This window comes from Lupinus angustifolius, chromosome LG15, assembly GCF_001865875.1.
Source record: "Lupinus angustifolius cultivar Tanjil chromosome LG15, LupAngTanjil_v1.0, whole genome shotgun sequence".
Classification (NCBI taxonomy): domain Eukaryota; kingdom Viridiplantae; phylum Streptophyta; class Magnoliopsida; order Fabales; family Fabaceae; genus Lupinus; species Lupinus angustifolius.
The window spans coordinates 689395-711436 of record NC_032023.1 but is presented as its reverse complement, the minus strand read 5'-3'; the positions used below and the strand labels follow the sequence as shown (position 1 = coordinate 711436).

Here is a 22042-nt window from a genome sequence, read left to right as displayed (position 1 = left end):
ATATACATTTAAAATCGTAAAATAACAACTATTTTTCATTTTTAATTCGCACAAAATCTTTCTTCACCTTCTTAACCATCATTAGAAACATCTAGTTAAGGTTCTCCAAGTTAGCAACTTCATAATAGTGATTCAAACTCATTGTTATATATCTCACATTTTAGTTTCCTCTTTATCCAAACTTGTCACCTATTTACTATTTTTGTATAAAAATATTTATAAAAAAGTTGAGACAAATCTCAAGTAAACTTATGTTAATAAGGTTGTCCTACACGTGTTTCCAATTCCAATAGCACCCTCTGCTTAGGACATAATACTATGGTTTCATACTTCCCTCACACAGGCTGAAGCAACCGGAATCACTAATCGATATCAATTGGCGCGTTTGGTGCCGGGGTTTTGTTATCGGGTCAGGAGGAGACCGCAATGGGTAGGGCCAAAACCTCTAACCACCCCGGAGTAGTCAAACAAATTCGCCGGACTGTACTATTTGCAAGGCTTAAACAATAATACATTCACTGGTTCACCTATGGAAACCTGTTAGGAGTCCCACAATGAGTAGAACTGCAAACTCATCACGACCTTATGCAACACTTTTCTAAGACGGTTTACACATGAAAAATATAAAAGCTAACTATGGCATTATCATATAGAAAATCCAAAAGGAACTCAAATTTTTGGCTGAATCTTAGGGAACTGAGACAATTAAAGTACTAAAATACTTTCATTAGCACCTAAGGTATTATAAGAAGGGACCTTGACATAAATATATTATATGTGAATAAAATAAGATTCATTAATAACTTATTCATACATGTATACCATTTTAGTAATTATTGTATAAAAAATGTTAGTAAATAAAGAGGAGTGTGTTCAATGCCACTAGCCAAATAGGATTTAGGCAGACCAAAAAATAGCATATTAGATAGAGACATGGTGGCATATTTTGAAGCATCTGTAAACTATGTAGTTTGGGTTGAACACCCTATTACAGAATATCGGAAATCTGGCAAATTACGAAGCATCTCAGCGGAGTTATAATTCAAACATGTATAATACGCCCGCATTTTGAAACAGTTTGAAAACAATCAAATTAAAAACCAAAGTTAATAAAGTTTTGCTGTGCTATTTATGCCTTACTCTACCAAAAGTGCTCTTTCACTCGGTTATAGCAGGACCGTTGTCCACATCAATCTCACCCATTCCGGTATCTTCTTCCTCCTCGCTATCCTCGTCACCGCTAATCTCCTCATTATCTTGACGTAGCTTAGCCATGTGCTCAGCAAGCAGATTATCATCACGTTCACTCACCTATATCATACAATGCAGTGTCAAATTTCAGAAGCTAGTAGAAGATAAAAGGAACAAATATAGAGGGTATTGACACTCACAGCTCTTGGTGCCTCCTTCACTATAAGTTTACCCTTGTGTTTTTCTATTGACTCGGTGCAAGAAACAATGGCATTGCTGAGAACCTGTATTCCTTGCTCCTGTTCATACAAATAGCAAAATACACAATTAACTTCCAATATTTTCAGTGCAAATCTTCATCAAAACATGGCTGTCATTGTCTAACTATTTTTAACTTTTAACATTCATAAAGTACATTGACATAAAGTACATGATTAATAAATTGAGTTACAATCTCAGAAAATTTAAATATCAAAACACAGTATACCCATTAGACATGAATGAAGTATGAATTGTTTATAACAGCAAAGCAGCAAATGTAATGCTTTCTCAACCAATCACAACTAGGTTCATTAACATAGGACATGTATGCTGTTTTAAAAAACGGTATTGTACCCAAAAAATGATCCTTGTTAGGTGACAGGAGTTACCATAACAGACACCATATATACAATAGTCAGTAATTGTGAGAGATAGTAAAGAGGTGAAGGGATAAATTTGGTAAGAAAAGCATAAATTTTCAAGTAACTTCGAAAGGAATACTGATAGAAATGTGTTCGAAACAAAAACTCCATTGTGTTTTTTATTCCCCTCGCCTTTAAAAACCAATAGACAACAAAGCAACACAGTTTCACACTACATTGGCTTTGAAGTTTGAACTAAATAGGAACAAAGGGAATGTGTTCAAAAGTGAATCCTTTATGTCAGCCACTAGATGAATGGCTTGTATGGCGATCATAATAGGTAGAAAAAACTAATAACCAAAAATTAGTAGCAAACTTCTATCCAAAAATCCCCCATACACAATCTAAACTGCAAACATTAGTAGCAAATTCATACTTCCAAAAATTATAGAATGTATATTGAAGCTAAATCTTCAAAGGCAGAACATGCACTAAATTCAGGTAAAAAACAAATTATAATATCGATTTTGTGAAGATTGTGATAACCTTGTCAAGAGTCTGAGTAGTAAGAACATAGAGTGGGGGAGCAACAAGTTTAATTTTCACAGGGCAGTCATCATTTCCAGCAGCTTCAGCTTTGCGCATAGCTTCCTGCATACTCAAACAATTATAAAATCTGAGAAAACATTACAAGATCAGATACTGGCAATGACCTACTAACACGACAAAATAACAAAGTAGGCATCGGGAATAGAAAAGGGCAAGCTTTTCATAAAAAAATAGAATAAAAAACAGTGAAAAGAAACCGTTAAGACCTTGATGTGAACAACTCCATCAAATTGAAAACATTTCATTTCAATATCTGCTCTAATTTTCAATGGTTGAGGGGTCATTCTTCTTCTAATATTCTTCACTAAAGCATCCTTCACTTCTTCCGAGACTGCCGGAACCACCTTTGTTACCTATGACAGACAATAAAAAAACATCGTTTACACTATTCATCAACTAATACCCATATGGGGCATGTATTCTACAATAACAATACCAACCTCTTCCCCATCAGGTCCAACTTCTTTCACTTCACGGGTCAGAGTACTCAAAACTGTATCAGGATCAGTCACAACTATCTTAAATGCCTGCATATAAACAAAATTTATATAGTAATCACAAAACTCATAAAACCCTCAGGCAATATTTCAAATTGCGGAGGCCTCAATACTGCAGTCGCAGTGACCGCTACAACCGCATCGCAATCGCAGTGTGACACCGAATCACAATGACACGAACGCACCACAGCTGCATCAGACCACATTTGTGCCGCAACGGGCACATCAGACCACATCCATATCAAAAATATTTTTTTCTCACAAATAATTCACACCGCAACAGCCGCAATTGCAGTAACCGCACTGGCGACCGCAATTTAAAACACTGCCCTCGGGTAATGAAATCTGAAGCCGAAACTCAAATCGCAAACAGACCCTAAGAAATAAAAAAAATTAAAAGCATAGTACCTCAAAAGCATGACCATATTTGCGATACAAAGGCCAAGCAATATGAACATAAAGGTCTTCCAAATCAATGTTAAGGGTTTCAGCAACATGACGCATGATAGAATGAACAAGCTTGCTCTTATTATATCTCTCTTCACAAGTTTGAATATCTTCTTCAGAAACTCTTCTTTTGCTAAGATCAATGTAACCTTTTTCTTTATCAACTCTAAGAACCATAACAGGTTCGATTCTACCAACCTTGATGAGACTGCTAACACTACGAATACGACGTCGTGAGAGTTCAGAGAAAAGGATCATACCTTCGATGTTGTTGTATTCGAGAAGTGAAACGTACGCGCCCATGTCTGCGATGTTTTTGACTTGGATCATAACAGCCATGTCCACTTCTGGGTAACGTGTTTCGTACATGCGGCATTCTAGGTTTGGAGCCATAATGTTATGTTCTTTTTCTTTTCTTTTGTGATGTTTTGTGTTGATTTGGGAATAAGGGTTTTATTTTATATGCGGCTGCTTCAGGAGAGTGGAAGAGGATGAAGAGATTTAGATGGGGTTAGCTTTACCATGTTTCATTCTAAATAGCCATTTTATATTATTTTTTTTTATTTTTATTTTTGTTATAAAAATGTTTTTTTATATGGTTTCATTCAATTAAAAAATAGTCTAAAATCTATACACCATATTATCATTCATACGTTTTGATTATTTTTTTGTGAAAAAATCAAATATTATTAAATACTAATGACAGATGATATAGTGACAGTATATAAAACTCATACACTATGAATGTATATATCTTTTTCTCAATGAAAAAAATGGTTTGATTCATTCAAGTTGGTATCATATTAATAAATTGATATTTTAGGAGGGAAAATTATATTCATTGGTAGTGTAAGATTTTTTTACGCTATTATTATATCATATACTCTTTATTTTTAATTATTATCGACTCTTATAATAAAGTAATTCAAATAAATAACGGATGATAAAGAGACTGTGTATATATTTTTTATACTGTCAATACTTAAATATTACTTATAGTAGAATTTGAATCCCACTTTATCATGTACTTCTACGGATTGAGCTATATGTGTTAAGATAATATTTTAATGAATTTAATCGAGGTAAATATAGAATAAGTTGTATAAGATTTGTCCTTTATTCAATCCTAAATATTGATTGATTGATATTTTTGGAACTCAAATATGATGGCTAACCTGGTCCCAAACATTATCTGAGTCAGCTTTTGAATTCGAACCCGAACAATTAAACATAATGCATATTCTTTTATATATAAAGTTTTCTCAATATTACTTATTATTATAAATATCTACTTTTACATATGAAATGATATATATGAATATATTTTGTTCAACGTTTACATAAATGTATACACAATAAAAAAATTAGACAATCATGACACTTTGAACTAAAGAGATATCATTATTTTGTATGTATACAATTGAATAGACACATACAAACATGACGAATAAGTGACTATGAGACAAGTCAGACCAAATCATGTTTATCCATTACTTGATTAAAACATTAATTATGTTTAAATTTTGAAACCTAACTTAACCCTTCACCAAGTAAAATCTGACCATATTTGTGCCAAACCAAATGAGCCAATGAGTTATTAAACTAAACCTCCCTTATGACTAGTATCTTATTAAGCATTCAACATTAATTAATTTGGTTTTCTTATCATTAGTCATTAGATAAAAAATGATTTTATCCTAGATAACCAATTCGAGTTAACTCACCAACAATGACTAAAAATTCTTGTCTTATGAAGCAACCGAATTATATTATTCCACTAATTTACTATTCAAAAGTTAATGATAATAGCACCAAAAAGCAAAATTTATTATGGTAATTCTTGAATGACAAAGCTTGGTCATTTGTTGTTGGAGCCTCTGTCCCTTAAATTAATAGAAACAGGAATGACCTGCTTCATAAACCTACTGTTTCTAATTACTGTGACACATAACATTGTTGTAAGAAAAAGAAGTGAAAAAAACAATTTTTAGGACAACAACCAAACGTTTATCCCATTAGGTGAAGTTAGCTACATAGATCGAGCGATACCATAACTTTTATCATAAAACATATTCATTGACAAAACATCTACACTACTCTACAAGAAAAAAACTAGAGTTCAACAAAACAGATTAAATGATGAGTACTGAGCAAATATGATACATCAAGCTACACAATATGTAAAATCAGTGACATAAAGGTACTAACAAAAATGCTCCAAATTCATCTGTGTTAGAAGCTATGTGAGGGTTAAAGCAACAAGCTTAACACACTGGCAGCACAATCTAAGATTGGTTCTCTACTAATAGGTGTTCATGTCTGAATTTGTTACAGAGTGGTACAAGAAGGAAAAAGAGCATTAAGCACTGAGGAATGATGATCTTTTCCCAGGAAACAAACTAGAATTCATCTTTGGGGAACTTATTACCTTTCCCCGATGGCAAAAGCCACTGGAATATTTGAGAAAACTTGCCGCCGGACGGTTTTGGCTCTTGCTTTGCATTACAGACTGTACTATAGTCATGCTTCTGATGAGGTGCTACAATTTTTTCCTGTGGAGAAACTCAGAAATCAGAATTGTAGAATAATAAACATCATTCCATATGCAACAATCATCTTAATACCTTGAATACTTCAAATGGACATAAATCAGAACCACCACAACCCTGTGATCAAAAGCACAAAGAAACTATGTTATTGATGTGCAACAACAAACATATAAGATTCAGTTGTGAAACCCTACAAGTCCAAAAGCATATTTAGCTATTCAAGTCGGTAAATTAAGAAGAAAAAAATAATTTAGATAATCTTCACATCAACGGCAAAAGCTGAACTCGGGAGTGGTTGGTCTAATTAGAAGTGGACTGCAACCCCAGGAGAACTTTACCACGTGTTAGGGGTTCGAGTGCTAGAGTCGTCACTTTAGGGAGTGTCTTACCTAACAACCACCCCTGGTCCGAGAGTTAATTTCACAACTATGTCTATGTGGATACCTGGTCAAAGACCAAAGAATGGCATAAGCTTACCAGCATTGGAATGGGGTGTTCATTGTGCAACACTTGCACAAAATGCTTGCTTTTAGATTTGTCACGAGCAGGACAACTATACAAGACCAGTATGTTGTTACCAGCAAATGGGGCCACGGTGCTACCCCGCCATTTTCTTTTCTGTGGAGGTTTTGGAGGGAGCTGCAAAGGTTGCTCCTTTTGAATTTTTTCAAACTCTGCAAATTGTCAAAAGATAATAACTATAAGCAACTCAGTCACTAGTAGTAAAATCAAAATTCTGTTCATGTTTATTCATCCAAACATTATACAAGCCTCACCAGATTTTTCGAGAAATAAACCAAGCAGACATGAGAATGGAACTACAGTTTCAGCATGTGCAAAGCGAAGTCTCGCCTTTTCAAAGCTACCAGGACGACTTTTTTCTACAGAAGCAATCAGGAAAGTCGAAATGAGCCAAAGAAAAGGTTTCACATATTCAAGAGAGCTTCCAAAAGGAGAAGCAACCATTTCTAAAGAAATAATAATTTTGCTTACTAATTTTGCATTAACTATAATTTCAACCAATAAACATTAAGAAAGCTAAAAAAATAATATCTCAAAATCAGCAATGTGATTAGAGTCCAACCCAGTTTATTAATACACGAGACAGAAAAATAAACTGAAAATGTGAGAAACAGACTGTATAACTGAAATATTAATAACCGAATTTACTGAATGCAGTCCTGGGCCAACATAAAAATCCATAGAATTTGATCAAGATTAATTAAGCTGAAGAGTAATCTGATGTTATGAATGTGTCAAGAAATTATAGACATCAACCAATTTTATTAGGAAAAGTGTTGACAGTGAAATAAAATAGGTCAGTCGGAAACTAGCACAACAAAGCACAGTTTTTCGGTTAATGTCCAGTATGAAAAGAAGTATAAAATTGATGTGGGTTATTTTCTGATAGGTACTAATTTATAATAGACCAACAAGGCGTTGGTGTAGTGGTGTAAGGCCTCACTGGATCCCCAAGGTCGAGGGTTTGATTCCTGGGAGCGACACTTGTTGGGAGGGGCAGCCACGAATCCCGAAAGGGATTAGTTCCTTACCCAAAAAAGGTGAGGGGATACATTGGTAGTAGAAAAAAAAATTATAGTAGAAATTAATATGAGGACAAAACTCAGAATCAAGCTCTTATTCCAATTGATTATATTAGAAGAAGCATAACATGTTCAGTAAGACAACAAAAGAAACAACAGAAAGGAAAAAGAGAGAATATCAGAGGGATAGAATCCTCTCTGCCCTGTGAAGATGACTCCCCAACTACCCGATACGAGTTGGACATGTGATTTAACTGAAAGGCTAATTCATATATAAATATTACAGGTTTCATTAATAGAATAAGGCAAGCAAGACAATAATATATAGCATACACTTACAAGTACAAATTCTAAAATACCTTCTTCAGCCTTAATAGCTTGTTCCATGGATTGAAGAACATCTTCAAGTAATGGTATTCCCATTCTATAGTTTATTGAATTACCATAACCCTTCAGAATAAACACCTCCAAGTCATCTGTCCACTCCAACAATGTAACCTATATACACTTAGGAATTAGCATTTTAATAAGCATACAGAAAGCAAACCAATGAGAAAACAATGCAGTGTAACTTCAACATGGTTCTTGGTTATAAGTAGGACTAGTTTCTGTCACCAAAGATTCAAAACATGCTTTCTTCGACCATAAGGTCAAAATAAATAATTTAGTGTGTGTTTGGATTAGCTTGGACAAATAAATAATTTTGATAATCGATTGTAAATTTGTAATAAAATCAATTTTATATTTGGATTTGTATTTGTATGCTGAAAAGTGATTAAAGAATAATCTGTTTTGTTTGAACTGTAAAAACAGAACCACTTAAATTTAGTAATTTACACACAAAAATAGATGAAAAATTATTTATGATAGACACGGTGTCTATAGTTTTTTTCCTTACAATGGCCATGGTTGTATCATGTATGAACACTATCGTGTCCTTTTTTTTTTGCTAATGGACATGCTCGTGTCTTTTTTTTTTCTCGGCGCAACGGTAAGGTTGCTTGCCTTGTGAAGTCAAGGGTTTAGATTTTGGAAACCACCTCTTCGCTTGCGACAATAAAGTTGCGCACATCTACCCTCCCCACAGGCCACTTGGTGGGAGCCTCGTGCACTAGGTCACCATTTTTTCTTTCATTTTTGCTTCAAACACAGACACTATGTCATACTTTTTTTCTTGTTGCTCTCTCTTCTTACAAATGGTAGTTGGTTTTGCAAGGGTGAAAATCAAATTATCTCAAATAAGGAAGTTTCAACTTCATGACAAACCTATTTAATTCACCAATAAGTCTTTTTTCCCCAATTAGGTTCCGCAAACATGTCAGATTAAACCCCAAACATGGAAAGAGAAAAAAAGTTGACCATCAGGCCACACATTGATGCAATTGTACCTCAGAAGGGCTGAAAAGACTACATGCTTGATTAGTTATATCCAATACGGTCGCTTCCTGTCAAAATATACACAATTGGAAAATTGAAAAGAAAATAATCAGTCTCCATTGCATCATTAACTGATAATATCTGAACCCAAAAAACAAACCAAGACAATGGTGAAAACCAAAAGGGATGTAATAACCTGTTTACACAAAAACCAGAGAGAAGATGTATCCTGCCTTGTAAAATTCAGCCCATAGCGCCTAACTAATGTAGCTGTAATCTCATCCAAGATAGGTTCCTTAAGTTTATCAACTGCAGGTTCCTTCCTTTTCCTAAAATCCTGCACCCATAGCTCAAAAGAATCTATATACAGACACAAATAATGTAGGAAAAATAGAGAGTTGACACTTGTAAACATTGGAGATAAAAGAATGCCCCAAACAACCATTATCGACAAATAAAAGTCATATAGAACTAATCCATTTTCATGAATTTATTGTCCAAGTAACCATACACTTATCATTGTTACATGGACACCAGGGGAAATATCAATTCATTTAAAACAAGTTCCACCATAACGGTACCAAAGGACAAAACTAGAAGCAAAAAGTATCTTTCAGAAATATAGGATCAAACTTGGCCATCGTTATTGTTTTGAGCAAGAAGAGTGACACATGCAGTTTTGTTGATTATTATCATATTCGTGATAGACATTAAAATGTATGATACTGGCTAACTATGAAGCATATGGTTACATGTAATTCTGTCAGATACAAATATAAGGGTTTGTGTTTAAACAAAGTCCCCACGAGAATCAATGAAGGCTACAACATACCTTGTAGTTATGACAACAATCATGAAATCTCAGCACAATGTCGCTAGCACGGCTTTCACTTGTAACAGCAAAAGCTCGATGACGCCCAGGTCCAAGACTTCCATTGTTGCTGAAAAGACCCATTCCAAATGCCACCGCACTAGCCGATGCTCGTGGAACCTATTTTCCACAGAAGAGAGATGCATAAGTGATATATGTTTGAAGCTTCCAAATATAAACAAGAAAACCCATGTCTTAAATTGCAGTTAATGATCCAAAAGCACTGCAACTTATCATCACCACCTCTTAGAATCGGTTCATTAAACCAAAGCGAAAATAAGATTTTTTATTTTTATCTTTGGGCCTGGGACGTACCTTAATAAACAAAAGAAAACTGAGAAGATAAACTAACCTGAGTCGCCTTTATAGGATATATGTCTGGATGGTATTCTTCATCAAACAAATTTGGAAACATTTCTCTGACCCTGATCCCGAGCTGATATAATTCCTCCTCTCCTTTAATAATTAACTCACCGCCCGTAAGCCTTCCTTGCCAAGGAGATTTCCATCCATGTATCCAGGAAGGAACTCTCTCCATGGGCAAACTTCGCTCTTTAGCATCCCTTATAAGAACTTCTAGACGAGCTGAAAAATTATCCAATGCCTTTATCCGTTTCTTTGTAGGAGAACGAGTTCCATGCCTTGCCTGGGAAAAATTATAGTGTCATCCTTTTTCAGTAGGTTGAGAAGTGTAGCAAGACAGCTCAAAACTATCAATAATAACATGCATGACATTCCACAAAAGATAGCCATTTACTCAACATTTCTTGTGCAAAGTGAAAACTGCGTAACAAACGCGAATAGGAGTTACAAGGTGGTCTGATGGTAAAGAAGGTGGTCGTAAGGAATGGAATGCAGGAGGTTGTGGGTTTGAGTCCCACCATCAACGAAAATGGGAGTTATAAGGTGGTTAGATGGTAGGGTGTAGGAGGTTGAGGGTGGAGTCTCACACACAACAAAATACTAACATACTAACAACTAACAATTGCCGATAAAAAAAACAAGAATAGAATTGTTGCAAGAATTAAAGGTTGGGGTTAGGTTTGCAGAAAAAGTTCAGTTTTCAACCTCTATTTCCACTCTCAAAATCATTCACATTTCCAGTTTTTAATGAAATTGGAAACATGCATGTTATTATTAGTATTAAATAAGAAAGAAAAGTTGAGATGTGTTTAAAATTGCAAAAAGGCTACACTGCATGTCTAAAACAACAGAAACATTCTTTTGTTATCAGATTTAATCTCATCTCAAAAAACATAAAAAAGCTGCAGTGCACGAGGTTCCACCCGGAAATGTAGATCTATGCCGTCTTAATCTCGCAAACAGAGACCGCTTCAAGAATAAAATGTTTTCAAAAATAGGACCAAACATGTTTTCAAGTCTATTATCAGTATTTTATTAAAATGAAAATAAAACAGACATCAATGTTCAACAAATCAGAAATCTATATATGAACACATCATTACTCACAATAAAATAAAATAAATCACAATCAATGACACTGTTTGAGAAAATTACCACAAGATTTAAATGGATTGGGACACATCCTTCAGGAACATTAGAAGGTATAAAGTCATTATCAGCAATGTCTTTAACAGCACCATATCTACAGAAAAAAATTAGCAAAGACAAATTAATCAATCATAACAAAATTACACTAATTGTTCAACAAAATTAATGACAAAAATTCAAAATAAAAATGATTATTAATATTAATATTATTATTATTATTAGAATTATAGTGATGATAACTACCTGGAAACAGTAGAGAGATGTTGACGAACATCGAAAGGTTTTTCTTCTTCTTCTTCGGCGATTGAGAGAGAGAAGAAGAAGAATATTATTAGCGTAACGAAAAAAGACATAACCTTCTTCTTCTTCATTCTTTTCCCTTTTGTGATTACACTGCAAAATTCTGAACTCACTTACTCGTTTTTCACTCCATCTCCGAATTTTATAAAATAAATTTAAAATTAAAAAGATGATTGTGACGTCATTTTACCAATAAGCAGAGGCACCGCTCCAGCACTTTTATTCTAGCAGTAAACTGTAAAGTACACGTGTCCTATAATTAAACAAATTTTTTTAGAATAGAAACAATAAAACATTGAACTAGTAGGGTAAGACTCGACTAAATTTTAGAAAAGTCAAAAAGTTTATGATTTGATTCGTATGAGTAACACATGTTGAGAAGATCAGTTACACATTCTGAATAAAATTAATTTTTATCTATAAATTAAGAGAATATGTATGATGATACTAAAAAATAGAAAGAACTAATAATCAAATCATTATTTTTACTTTTTTAATATTAATGATTACAATTTTATCTTCATTAATTAATTGTCTAGCAATAACAACTAAGCAAACATATTTCAAACTTTTAATAGAGATAATAACAAATTTTATATAAAAATATAAAATGTCATTAAATTATTTTAAAGAATATAGGAGGGTCAAGAGCGACCATACTGGGTGTTTTTTGTTATTGTTCATTATTATTTTCTGTTATTTTTGTTCTTAAATAAGAACAATTCTTAGCTAATGGAAAGTGAGGAGAGAGGCATATGTTATGCGAAAAAGTAGATGTTATGTGAAAAAATAGATGTTATGCGACTCAAAATAAGAATGATGGTTGTCATTGTGAGAAAAAAATATATGTTATTCTTATTTTATGTAGAATTATAATAAATTATAAAATAATATGCGGATATTATTCATAGGTGATGCTTAGAGCTCTCTAAAGTACTAACCTATTTCTATATCTAGGAATCGAGACCTTTCTAGAGGGACAGAATGGAAGAAGTTATCTTAAATGGATTGCTTAATCCTTGACATAAAAGTTCACCAACCTATTAGTAAACAACAACATAATGTTCTTCTTTACATGAAAAAGTGAAAAACAAAACATGTTAGCAACCAAGAAAGAGCAAGATAAGACTAAATATAAGATCATAAACTATACCCAATAATTCAATGACTTAATAACTATAGTTTTACTCACACCAACACTAGTATTTATAATTATATCCAATACCTTATTAACACCCATGAAGGTAATTATAGTTTAAGATAATATTAGTATACCTTAGAAGATTCAATCAACACAATGTATTTGCTACACCGTTGAAGATAAACAGAATAGCAGCAGCAGCATCATACACATTTATAAGCTTTTGTTCTGCATTATGCAGGAAACACGACTAATTTTTTTTGCATCATCGTTGGTTCCATGTAGGAAACATCATGGCACAAAAAGTGTAGTGATTTAATATTACTAAGCAAATATGCATTCAGGGACATGTAATAGTGAACCCAAAATGCATAGAAGAGTTAGAACATGTTCATATTAATCAGGAAGGAGCACAACAAGAACAAGTGCATATGAAGTTAGTCCCACATCGGAAACAGTTAGTAAAAGACAAGTCTTTATATACATTAACTTAGAAGCAATAGTTCACGACCTTACTTGAACAGGATCTGTTCTATAGGCTCGTACCATTGTGTCCTTGAGTTCTAAGGAGACAAGAACCAAAGTCTGGTTGATGAACCATGACCATGTGATCAGAGCGTGATTAATGGCCTGATGGCTCCTTCTATTGAGGATGTTATCTTGGGCAGTGGAGGATCGTTCTCAATCAGTGTGTTCCATCTGGTTGGGTTGATCACATGGTTGTCTGACAGACCAAAAATCTTTTTTTTAACAATTTCGTAAATTTATTTGAAAACATACCCAGAAAAAAATTAAAAGAACGAAACTGAAGTTGATTTTTTCTGTTAAAACAAAATGGTTACCGTAGTTTGCAAGGCCAAAAATATATTCATTCAATGACATGAAGCTGGGTTAGCACATTTGTTTGCGTTACCCTTGAACTTTGCTGTTTGTGTTGAAAAGATCCAAACTCAATACAGCATAAATGATAGAAAAGAAGTGATTTTTCTGTTGAGTTAAGTTGAATTCATGCGTAACAAAGTGGTTAGGGATGAACTACAATCTATGACAATTTAGATACTTGGGTTATTTACACTAGGGATAGCAATGGTATCCGGATCTGTGGGTACTCACAACGATCAGGTTTGGATCTGTGTTTTTAGAACCACGGATCATGAGACTCTTTAATCCGCAAATAATATATATATATATTTTCACCTTAAAAGTTTTTTTTCTCTTTCATAAAAGTGTAATTTAAATAGGAATACATTTGTCATTCTTTATTGTGGCTTTCCAATTTTGGCTTAGTTTTTAGAATTTTAAAAACATGTAGCAATATATATTTCTTCATATAAAAGGAAAATAAATTATGATAGACTTAATTACATAATTTCAAGTAGAATATCTTAATTACATTAAAAGGATGAAACCAAAAACAAATAGAACATACTATTATAATTTGTCTGTCTTATTTTATTGTCACCCTAACCTTACTTTCATGTTTGCCACATTTAAGAAACATTAGTTTCTAATGAGCATAACTTAATTAAAATGATAAAATCCTTTTTAATTTGACTATTGTTATTTAATACTTTTTTAACTATAATACACACAGTCTTAAATGTCAATTATTTAACAAAATGAAATTTTTGAATTCACAATATTATTACTAAACTTAAATTTCTTATTTAATACTTAATGTGTGGTCTTTTGTAAGATAAACTTTTAAAAAAAGTAAGATTAATTACTAGCATTAAGAAAAGTGGGTTAAGAACTCAAAGCATGTTACAAATTTGTATTAAAGAAACAATGTCATGTCCAAATATCCTCTCTCTTGAGAGAAGAATCATGAATTACATTGCTAGAAGAAGCATAGTTATTAAGGTACTGTGGAATCATTGGTTCAATTTCTGTGTTTGGCATCATTGGTTCATGTTGCATTTGGACACATAGTATCTCAGTTTGAGCCACAGCAAGTTGCATTTGAAGCTCAGAAACCATGTTTTGCAAGTAAGATATGGCTCCAACACAACCATAAACTGGGTCTCTCACTCTTGCATTTGCTTCATAAACTAAACTGCTTACTGCATCTGCTCTCTGTTGAATAGGAAGTTCCTGAACCATTATTGTGCACCAAGTCATGAACCATTTTGAGCCAAAAGATCAAAACTCAAAAAAAATAAAAGCTAATATGTAATGTTTGGTTTTTTTGTTGTTGCCATGTTTCTTATACAAAGGTTATCTACTACTACATTTTTAGTGTGTTAATAAATAGTGCATAGGGTTAGAGTTTGTTTGGAAAAAAATATTTAAATAACTTTCTATTATAAATCGTCTTAAATATGAATAGATATTTCTGTCCTAAAAAGATATTATGTCCTATCGCTAGCTAATAAAATTTTAGTAAATAATATAAAAATAATAACTTTTAAGTGATAATTTTTATTGGATAGAGATACAAAGGACATAAATGAGATAATTAATCCTCATTCTTAGAATACATATTCTAGTAAAGTATGTTTTGAATATAAAAATAAGAAAAGTTGAACACAAAAATAAAATACATATTATTAACCGAAAACATTGTGCATGTTAACAAAAATGAAAAATTGTAAATTTTTTTATCTGTGCAAAGTATTTTTCCTATAGGAAGCCCTTTTTTCCACCATTCATCATCAAAGCAAACGATCTATAAAACTCATCTAAAGGTCTACATGATAAGTAAGAAGGTGAAAATAAATCGAAATCTCAACTTATAAAATGGTCTAGTAATGAATACATTATATATTTTTATTATATATAAAAGGTCACATTAAATGAGTATTTTTTGAGTATGAAATACCTGTAACATTTTGCTAACGTTGCTAGCACCAAACACTTTGTGAACCATGGCAAACTTTTGAGGGTCATTAGAGGGAAAATAAGGAGCAAAGATGCAATCTTGGGTGCATCTACGTCTTAGTAGTTTGCATGAAGCACATGGGGAATGTCCACCCATTTTGATTATCAAGAAAATAGAGGAAAATAAACAAAGAAAGTTAGTTAATGAAACACAAAGCAACAAGGCTTGGCAAAATGAGGTATAGGGAACATGTGTATTTATAATGGCCTACAATGAGGGTACCCATTTTTTTTTTGTATAATCAAAAGTATTATCTTATTATAAGTAAAGAATTAATAATATTCAAAATGATTGTCCCTACCAAAAAATACCACTCACATGAATTAATATTTAGCATTTTAATCTATATTAGATTTAGTATAATTTATATTATTAGACTAATATTTTGTTTGTTGTAGTGCTATAGTTACTAATTGTTGATTAAATTAATGGTTTGGCTTATTTAATTTTGATTTTTGTTAGCATTTCCTTCTTGCTTTTTTTATCGGTAAAAGATAAATTTTATTAAAAAATAATAAAAGTTACATATTATACAAAAAAGGAGCAGAAGATGATGGGAATTAAGAAAAGTTACATGTCGAAGTGCCTTCGTAACCATTGATCCAAAGTCATGATTTAATCCTTGCACATTCAAGAACATGTTGAGGAGAAGACTTAATTAAGTTAAAGATGAGATCATTCCTAGAAAACCGGATAGCCCAAATTGTAGCTAACCAGATAATACTCCACATTTTCTTTATATTTCAAACAAGCTGGCCTAGTGATAATGGTGATTGATGATTAATTTTTGTAGGAGAAATTTTGCATCACATCTATGTGAGTCGGTTATTATAGCATGAATTCCAGAAGGTTTAAAAGAGCTGAAGTGTCCTGATTAATTGTTCATAGAAAAATGGTGGAAACCAATGTTTTCTTAATCTTACTCGATTTAGGTAGAACTATTATCAAATATTTAATGCACCTACGTTTTCAGTGATTGAATAATTGTCCATCCTATATTACTTAAAGAATGTATTTTTAGGATTATTGGGTAAGGATTTTATAAAGTGCAACTTGTGCTTTAATTAAAGACTAAAACACACAACTACCAATTCCTAATATAGATTCTGATATAATAACGTCGATAATTCATTATATTTAATGACTTTGATTTAGGATGAGTAGAACTCAACGTTATCCGTTCATCTGATTTGATCCACCATAATCAGATATGCATGTGATCGGGTGTCATTAGGTTTAGGGTCGAGTTTGAGTTCAAAAAATAAACACGTCAATATTTATGACCGGGTAAGAAAACAAATAAGACATGTTCCAGGGTCGCTTATTCGTCATGCTTGTATTTGTCTATTCAATTAGGCTTATAGTAGTAACATTTATTTGTCGAAAAGTAACACCGATTCTCTATTTTTATCACATATACATATATAAATGAAAAATATATTTACATATATATCATGTCATATCTCAAATTAGATAGTCATAATAATAATTAAGTAATAGTGAGAATAGTTTTTTCTGAAAGTGGTAGGATTTTGGGTTCAAAAATTGACTTGATCAATATTTGAGGTCAAATTAGCCTTTAATCTAAAATCGAGTTTGAGTTCAAAAAATAATTCGACTAACATATAGAGTTAGATAAGGGACAAAACTTATCTAATCCAATCCGATTCATGCTTACCGCATGATTGTATTGTTGCATTTTAACCTTTAATTGAGAGACGCATGCACCCTAGTTTTAATATAAAGTTTTTAGTTATGGATCAATCTCACATCACCATTTGTGTGGTTTTTAAAGGTGATTATTATAAAAGTTTTAAGCACTGAGAACTATAAGAGTGTGGTATGATCTCCACCTTGTTTGGTTCTTTACATAAAAGAGTGTGGTATCTACATATGTCCTAAAAATTCATGCTTCAAACTAATCACATTACAATAAATAATATAAAAAATTTATTTTTAGATTTTATGATTTTTTTTCTTAATTAAATAGCACTTTTTGATAAAATTAGTATATAATGGGATACCAAATTTTGGGATAGATGATCTCGATTTTTTTAGTTGTGCTTAGTTAAATATACATGACTAGGACTTCTAATTAAGAACTAGGTCATTGCTAAGAAATGAAGTTCGGCGTGGATGTTTGTTAAAAAACCAAACATTCACATGGATGCACACACTATCAGTAATCTCATTCATTGTCTATAGTTTGAAGCAACGCATTTATTAGCTTAATAAAATATAATGATACTCTAAATCTTACTACTTTGTCATGACACTATTCCCTATCTTCAGTTATAAGTATTGTTTCCTCAGAAAAAATATTATTCATATTTAACAGTCGTTTTAAAAATCCAAGAAAAAAATTACGTATGTATCCATTATACTCATATTCTCATTATTATAGAGGAATAAGAAATAATAGTTTATTAAAGTGGTTAGAGAAATTGAGAATGATATAACAGAAAAAATGATATTAAATTCATTAAAAACAAAATTTTAATAATTTTTTGTTTGTTTATATAAAACAAGATAGGATGTTATTTATAAAGAAAATAGTTGTTGATGTTGATAAACAAAGAAAAACTAGTGTTAACCAAGATATTGATGAGATTCCTGACATGCAATTAAGTTGTAGGGATTATTATAAATGAAGCTCAATTCAATGGAGTTGTGTGTTAGAAACCCTAAGCTTCATTGCATTAATTGCTTCACATGATACAAAGCTTCATTTTCATTTCATGTCTTTCAAATAAAACAGCTCTAGTTTTCATGCCATGACAGTCTCCTATGCAGTATGCACGCATCTTTGTTTTCAAACTATACACTACTAAGTTTTTCTTATTAGGGTTTTGCCAACCTTAGTTTAGGGTTTGAGACTTCAGAGTAAGGGTGAGCATGGATTGGATGGGGTTGAGTAAGGTTTGTCCTTTCCTCAACCCTAAATGTTGGTCGAATCATTTTTTTTTAAATCTAGACTCGGCCTTAGACCCGATGCTAATCTGACCCTTAATGTTGATCGGGTTAGCATTTGAACCCGGAACTTACCCTAAACCCAATTAAATACAACACATACATCAGTCAGATAAAATCTTCTTAATATTATTTATTATTATAGATATATCTAATTTGATATATCAAGTGTTATATGTATATATTTTTTAATCATGTATATGATTAAAAAGCTAGAGAATTAATAATACTTTCGACCAAATAGATGTCATTACTTTTTACATATTTGAATAAATACACATACAAACATGATGAGTAAGTAACCATAGGATATAACCGGATCAGGTCCTACTTGTCCCCACTCAATCCCTAAATATTATTTGGGTTTAATTTTTAAACTCGAACTTGAATTCCAAACCTGATGAGATCTGACCCTATTCGAGTTTAATTATAATTGGACCAAGTTAGGTGAGCACATTGAGTACATCATGCTCAGCCCTTCTTAGGAGTTAAAAAAGACCAAAATTTAATAGAATTTTTAGTTTCATTAATCTGTGTGAAAGTATCTTTCCTAAATAGGAGAAAAGAAAATAAATAATGACATATCCTCTAAAATCCTTTAATATAAAGAAAGTGACATGAGTTAATTATTAATAAATAAAATACTCACTCTTGTAACATGTATCACTAGATTTTTAGGAGACTATCACTAGATTTTTGGAACAAAGGGAAATGAATCAGATTAAGATGGGATACATTTAGAACATGAACCCATTGGAAAGTGAGACAATGGAAGGTGGTGAGACTTGGAAAGTTGTGGTTATGTTTCTTAGAAATGTGAAATGTTGAAGACAATAGAATATGTTTTTGGTTTCCCACATGTATCATCGCACCAAAGACAATTAAGTATGTATCACTTGAATCAACGCCCGTTGGTCGAAGACAATAGAATATGTGAAGAGAAACAAACATCTCATAACTTAGGAAGGAAAACCATGAGACATTAAATGAACATCGTGGTTATCAAGATTCATTTTCGAGATGCATGTTGTTTTCTTCCATTGTCAGGGGTTAACGCTTTTCAATACTAATCTCCCATATTCGCATAAAACACACATATTATTAAACTAATCATTAAAACTATTAATTATTAATGTAAAAAATATATTTTCACTAAATTATTAAACTAATCATTAAAACTATTACTCATACCCAATTTTATTTGAAACCAGATCCTCTCTTTACGGAGATCATGACACCTGTTCTTAAAACAAATTTAATGATATAAATTTTATTTTTTAAATAAAAAAAGCTTATAAATCATCAAACCCATTTAAAAATGTTAAGTAACAATTGAAATGGGACATAAGGAGTGTAATCAATCCAACCATAATTACAAATCATTATATTATGTAAATTAGGTATATTTTGACTAAAATATTTCATTTGAATTGCCCTAAACTTCTCATAATCAAGAGAGTATGAATAAGCTAAGATGAGGGAAAATAATAAGTAAATATATAATTGAAAAAATATCTCACATTTAACTTCTTAAATATAATAAGAAAATGTCAAAATATCATTCACTTGAATTTTTTTGTTTTCGTAATTATAAGTATTAATAGATGAGTTTAATATTCGTATAATGTAAGTATAAAGTTTTTCTATATAGTCAATATATAATTTATCATTCATTTAATCACTTTTATTTAAGAGTCAATAATAATTAATATATAAATAATAAATAATGTACTGAGAATATAAAAAATTCTTATATAATTAGTACATATATTATTTTCTCTTTAACACCTCCTTTAAGAATTCATTAATTTGGTTACTATGTTATATTTTATTGACTAAAATATCTTTATTAACTAATTCTTTTTTCATCGGTGTTAATTGGGATGTATGTGATTTAATTAGTGCTCTCCATCTTTTATATATTTTGTTGTGTTAACTATTTTATGATTTTCAAATCTTTTGATGTTTGAGAACTCTAATATATATTTATACTATATATCTAAACCAAACCCTTATTTATTATTAATCTTTTTCACTTCTGATTTCTGCATTTCTGTTTAGTGTATTTTCCTTATTGTCTTTTTCACTTTAATATCCTCTTGTGTTCTATTTTATCCTTTTAGAAGTTAAAGATAAGATTAACAACTTGTTTGTAAGTATTGACGATAACTACTTTTATATGGGTTATAATCCTCTCCAAATGCATGAAAAACAAAATGAAAAAATAACACAATGTAATACTTTTACTTTTTAGATGTCCTTAAATACAAGAGTAAAATAAAAAGCTTTATCCTCTTCTAATAGAGAGAATTCTAGTCCATTTTACAGTACAATAAAAATAAGATATTTATTGAAATGGTGATAAAAATGTAATATGAAAAAGACAATCAAATTTTATATATGGTTAACCTTTCTCACAAGTGTCCATTCAAAGAATTGAAACTTTAATAAAGAGAAAAAAATATATACACAAATAATATATAAATTTTATACATTATTATTATATTATTTAATATTTATGTTTAATTATTATCAACTTTTCAAAAAATAATATAAATAAATAATGAATAATATATGGATGGTGTATAAATATTTATATCGATAATATTCAACTATTGTAGTCTAAGATTAATATTATCTTAAATGTTGAAAGAGAAAATAAAAAAGGCAAAAGCAAACAACCGACTTAGCATTAAATAATAGTAGTAGGTTAGATTACTCCTCAACGTTCTACGTCAAACTTGAAAAGCTTATTAACCTCTTTCATCCCTATCCTATCCTCATTCATTTGGACGAGAATCTACTATCTCGAAAAATGTCTCAAATCATCTCCAAAACTAATGATATTAAAAGAAAAAATAATAAATATTTAATTTTTTAATTGATATGACATGTTTTCATTAGTTCGAGACATGATTTGAGACAATATATCATTATCCCATTGTTTTACCCATGTTCTTGTCTTTAATGACATGTACCCTATGCTAACAATCTACAACCATAAACTAATGTTTAAAAGTTGTTACTTTCACATCAATATAAGAAAATCACAACTTAAACCAATAAAAAACAAGTTGCTACTACAGAGGTTAAAAAAACAAATGTTATGATCTTTCAAATCACTATGATATATAATAATCACATGTGGTCACAAGATAGAATCATATATGTAAAATATTATAAGCAAATGTTACAATCATATACATATAAGGTAATGTATGTGTAAGTATATGCTTAGAAGTATATGAAATAATGTTAGTCATGTATGACACTTTTCTTAATCAGAAACTAATTAATTTTCTTTACCAATGGATTACTATTAAAATGTGATAGATGTCCCTCTCAACAAATGTCGTTTTTTTTATAACCAAGAGTATTCCCTCCCAACGATTGTCGATTTTTTATATGATTAATTTATGTCACTTTTTTGTCCCTGCAGCATAAATGTGATCTTCATAAAACAAACATGTTACACAAGTAAATGTCATAAATGTTTACATGTTAAACTTACAATGAGTCAAGCTAGTTTT

The 22042-nt window shown here is 31.3% G+C and overlaps 3 protein-coding genes across 5 annotated transcripts; all 3 read right to left on the bottom strand.

The window, feature by feature from the left end:
• On the bottom strand, window positions 943-21925 carry LOC109328033 (eukaryotic translation initiation factor 2 subunit alpha homolog). Of its 3 annotated transcripts, none has more exons than XM_019561276.1 (7): window positions 21901-21925; window positions 3329-3777; window positions 2864-2950; window positions 2630-2776; window positions 2361-2465; window positions 1392-1490; window positions 943-1311 (listed from the first exon to the last, which is right to left on the bottom strand). In XM_019561276.1, the coding sequence occupies exons 2-7, from the start codon at window positions 3758-3760 to the stop codon at window positions 1159-1161; spliced, it is 1023 nt and encodes a 340-aa protein (XP_019416821.1). In that variant the 5' UTR covers window positions 3761-3777; window positions 21901-21925; the 3' UTR covers window positions 943-1158. The 3 variants fall into 3 exon arrangements, with proteins under 3 accessions (XP_019416821.1, XP_019416822.1, XP_019416823.1); XM_019561277.1 differs by lacking the exon at window positions 21901-21925 and adding an exon at window positions 20549-20554; XM_019561278.1 differs by lacking the exon at window positions 21901-21925 and adding an exon at window positions 5294-5298.
• On the bottom strand, window positions 5483-11663 carry LOC109328031 (multiple inositol polyphosphate phosphatase 1-like). The gene is made up of 11 exons (XM_019561274.1): window positions 11464-11663; window positions 11227-11314; window positions 10061-10354; window positions 9670-9828; window positions 9034-9174; window positions 8849-8905; window positions 7820-7958; window positions 6693-6797; window positions 6394-6590; window positions 5992-6033; window positions 5483-5919 (listed from the first exon to the last, which is right to left on the bottom strand). The coding sequence occupies exons 1-11, from the start codon at window positions 11589-11591 to the stop codon at window positions 5767-5769; spliced, it is 1503 nt and encodes a 500-aa protein (XP_019416819.1). The 5' UTR covers window positions 11592-11663; the 3' UTR covers window positions 5483-5766.
• LOC109328034 (LOB domain-containing protein 12-like) lies at window positions 14453-15729 on the bottom strand. The gene is made up of 2 exons (XM_019561279.1): window positions 15483-15729; window positions 14453-14755 (listed from the first exon to the last, which is right to left on the bottom strand). Exons 1-2 carry the CDS (start codon window positions 15636-15638, stop codon window positions 14453-14455), a joined length of 459 nt encoding a protein of 152 aa, XP_019416824.1. The 5' UTR covers window positions 15639-15729.

Bases quoted from the DNA above. Each gene is read 5' to 3' on its own strand.
- LOC109328031 (XM_019561274.1), bottom strand. From the start codon at position 11,591: ATGAAGAAGAAGAAGGTTATGTCTTTTTTCGTTACGCTAATAATATTC. The intron at 9,829-10,060 runs GTTAGTTTATCT...TGTGGAAAATAG, and splicing joins ATCCTATAAAGGCGACTCAG to GTTCCACGAGCATCGGCTAG. The intron at 7,959-8,848 runs GTACAATTGCAT...AAGTGTATATAG, and splicing joins GTCTTTTCAGCCCTTCTGAG to GTTACATTGTTGGAGTGGAC.
- LOC109328034 (XM_019561279.1), bottom strand. From the start codon at position 15,638: ATGGGTGGACATTCCCCATGTGCTTCATGCAAACTACTAAGACGTAGA. The intron at 14,756-15,482 runs GTATTTCATACT...ATAATGGTTCAG, and splicing joins ACGTTAGCAAAATGTTACAG to GAACTTCCTATTCAACAGAG.
- LOC109328033 (XM_019561276.1), bottom strand. From the start codon at position 3,760: ATGGCTCCAAACCTAGAATGCCGCATGTACGAAACACGTTACCCAGAA. The intron at 2,777-2,863 runs GTTGGTATTGTT...TGTCTGTCATAG, and splicing joins TTGGACCTGATGGGGAAGAG to GTAACAAAGGTGGTTCCGGC. The intron at 1,491-2,360 runs GTTATCACAATC...TTGTATGAACAG, and splicing joins CTACTCAGACTCTTGACAAG to GAGCAAGGAATACAGGTTCT.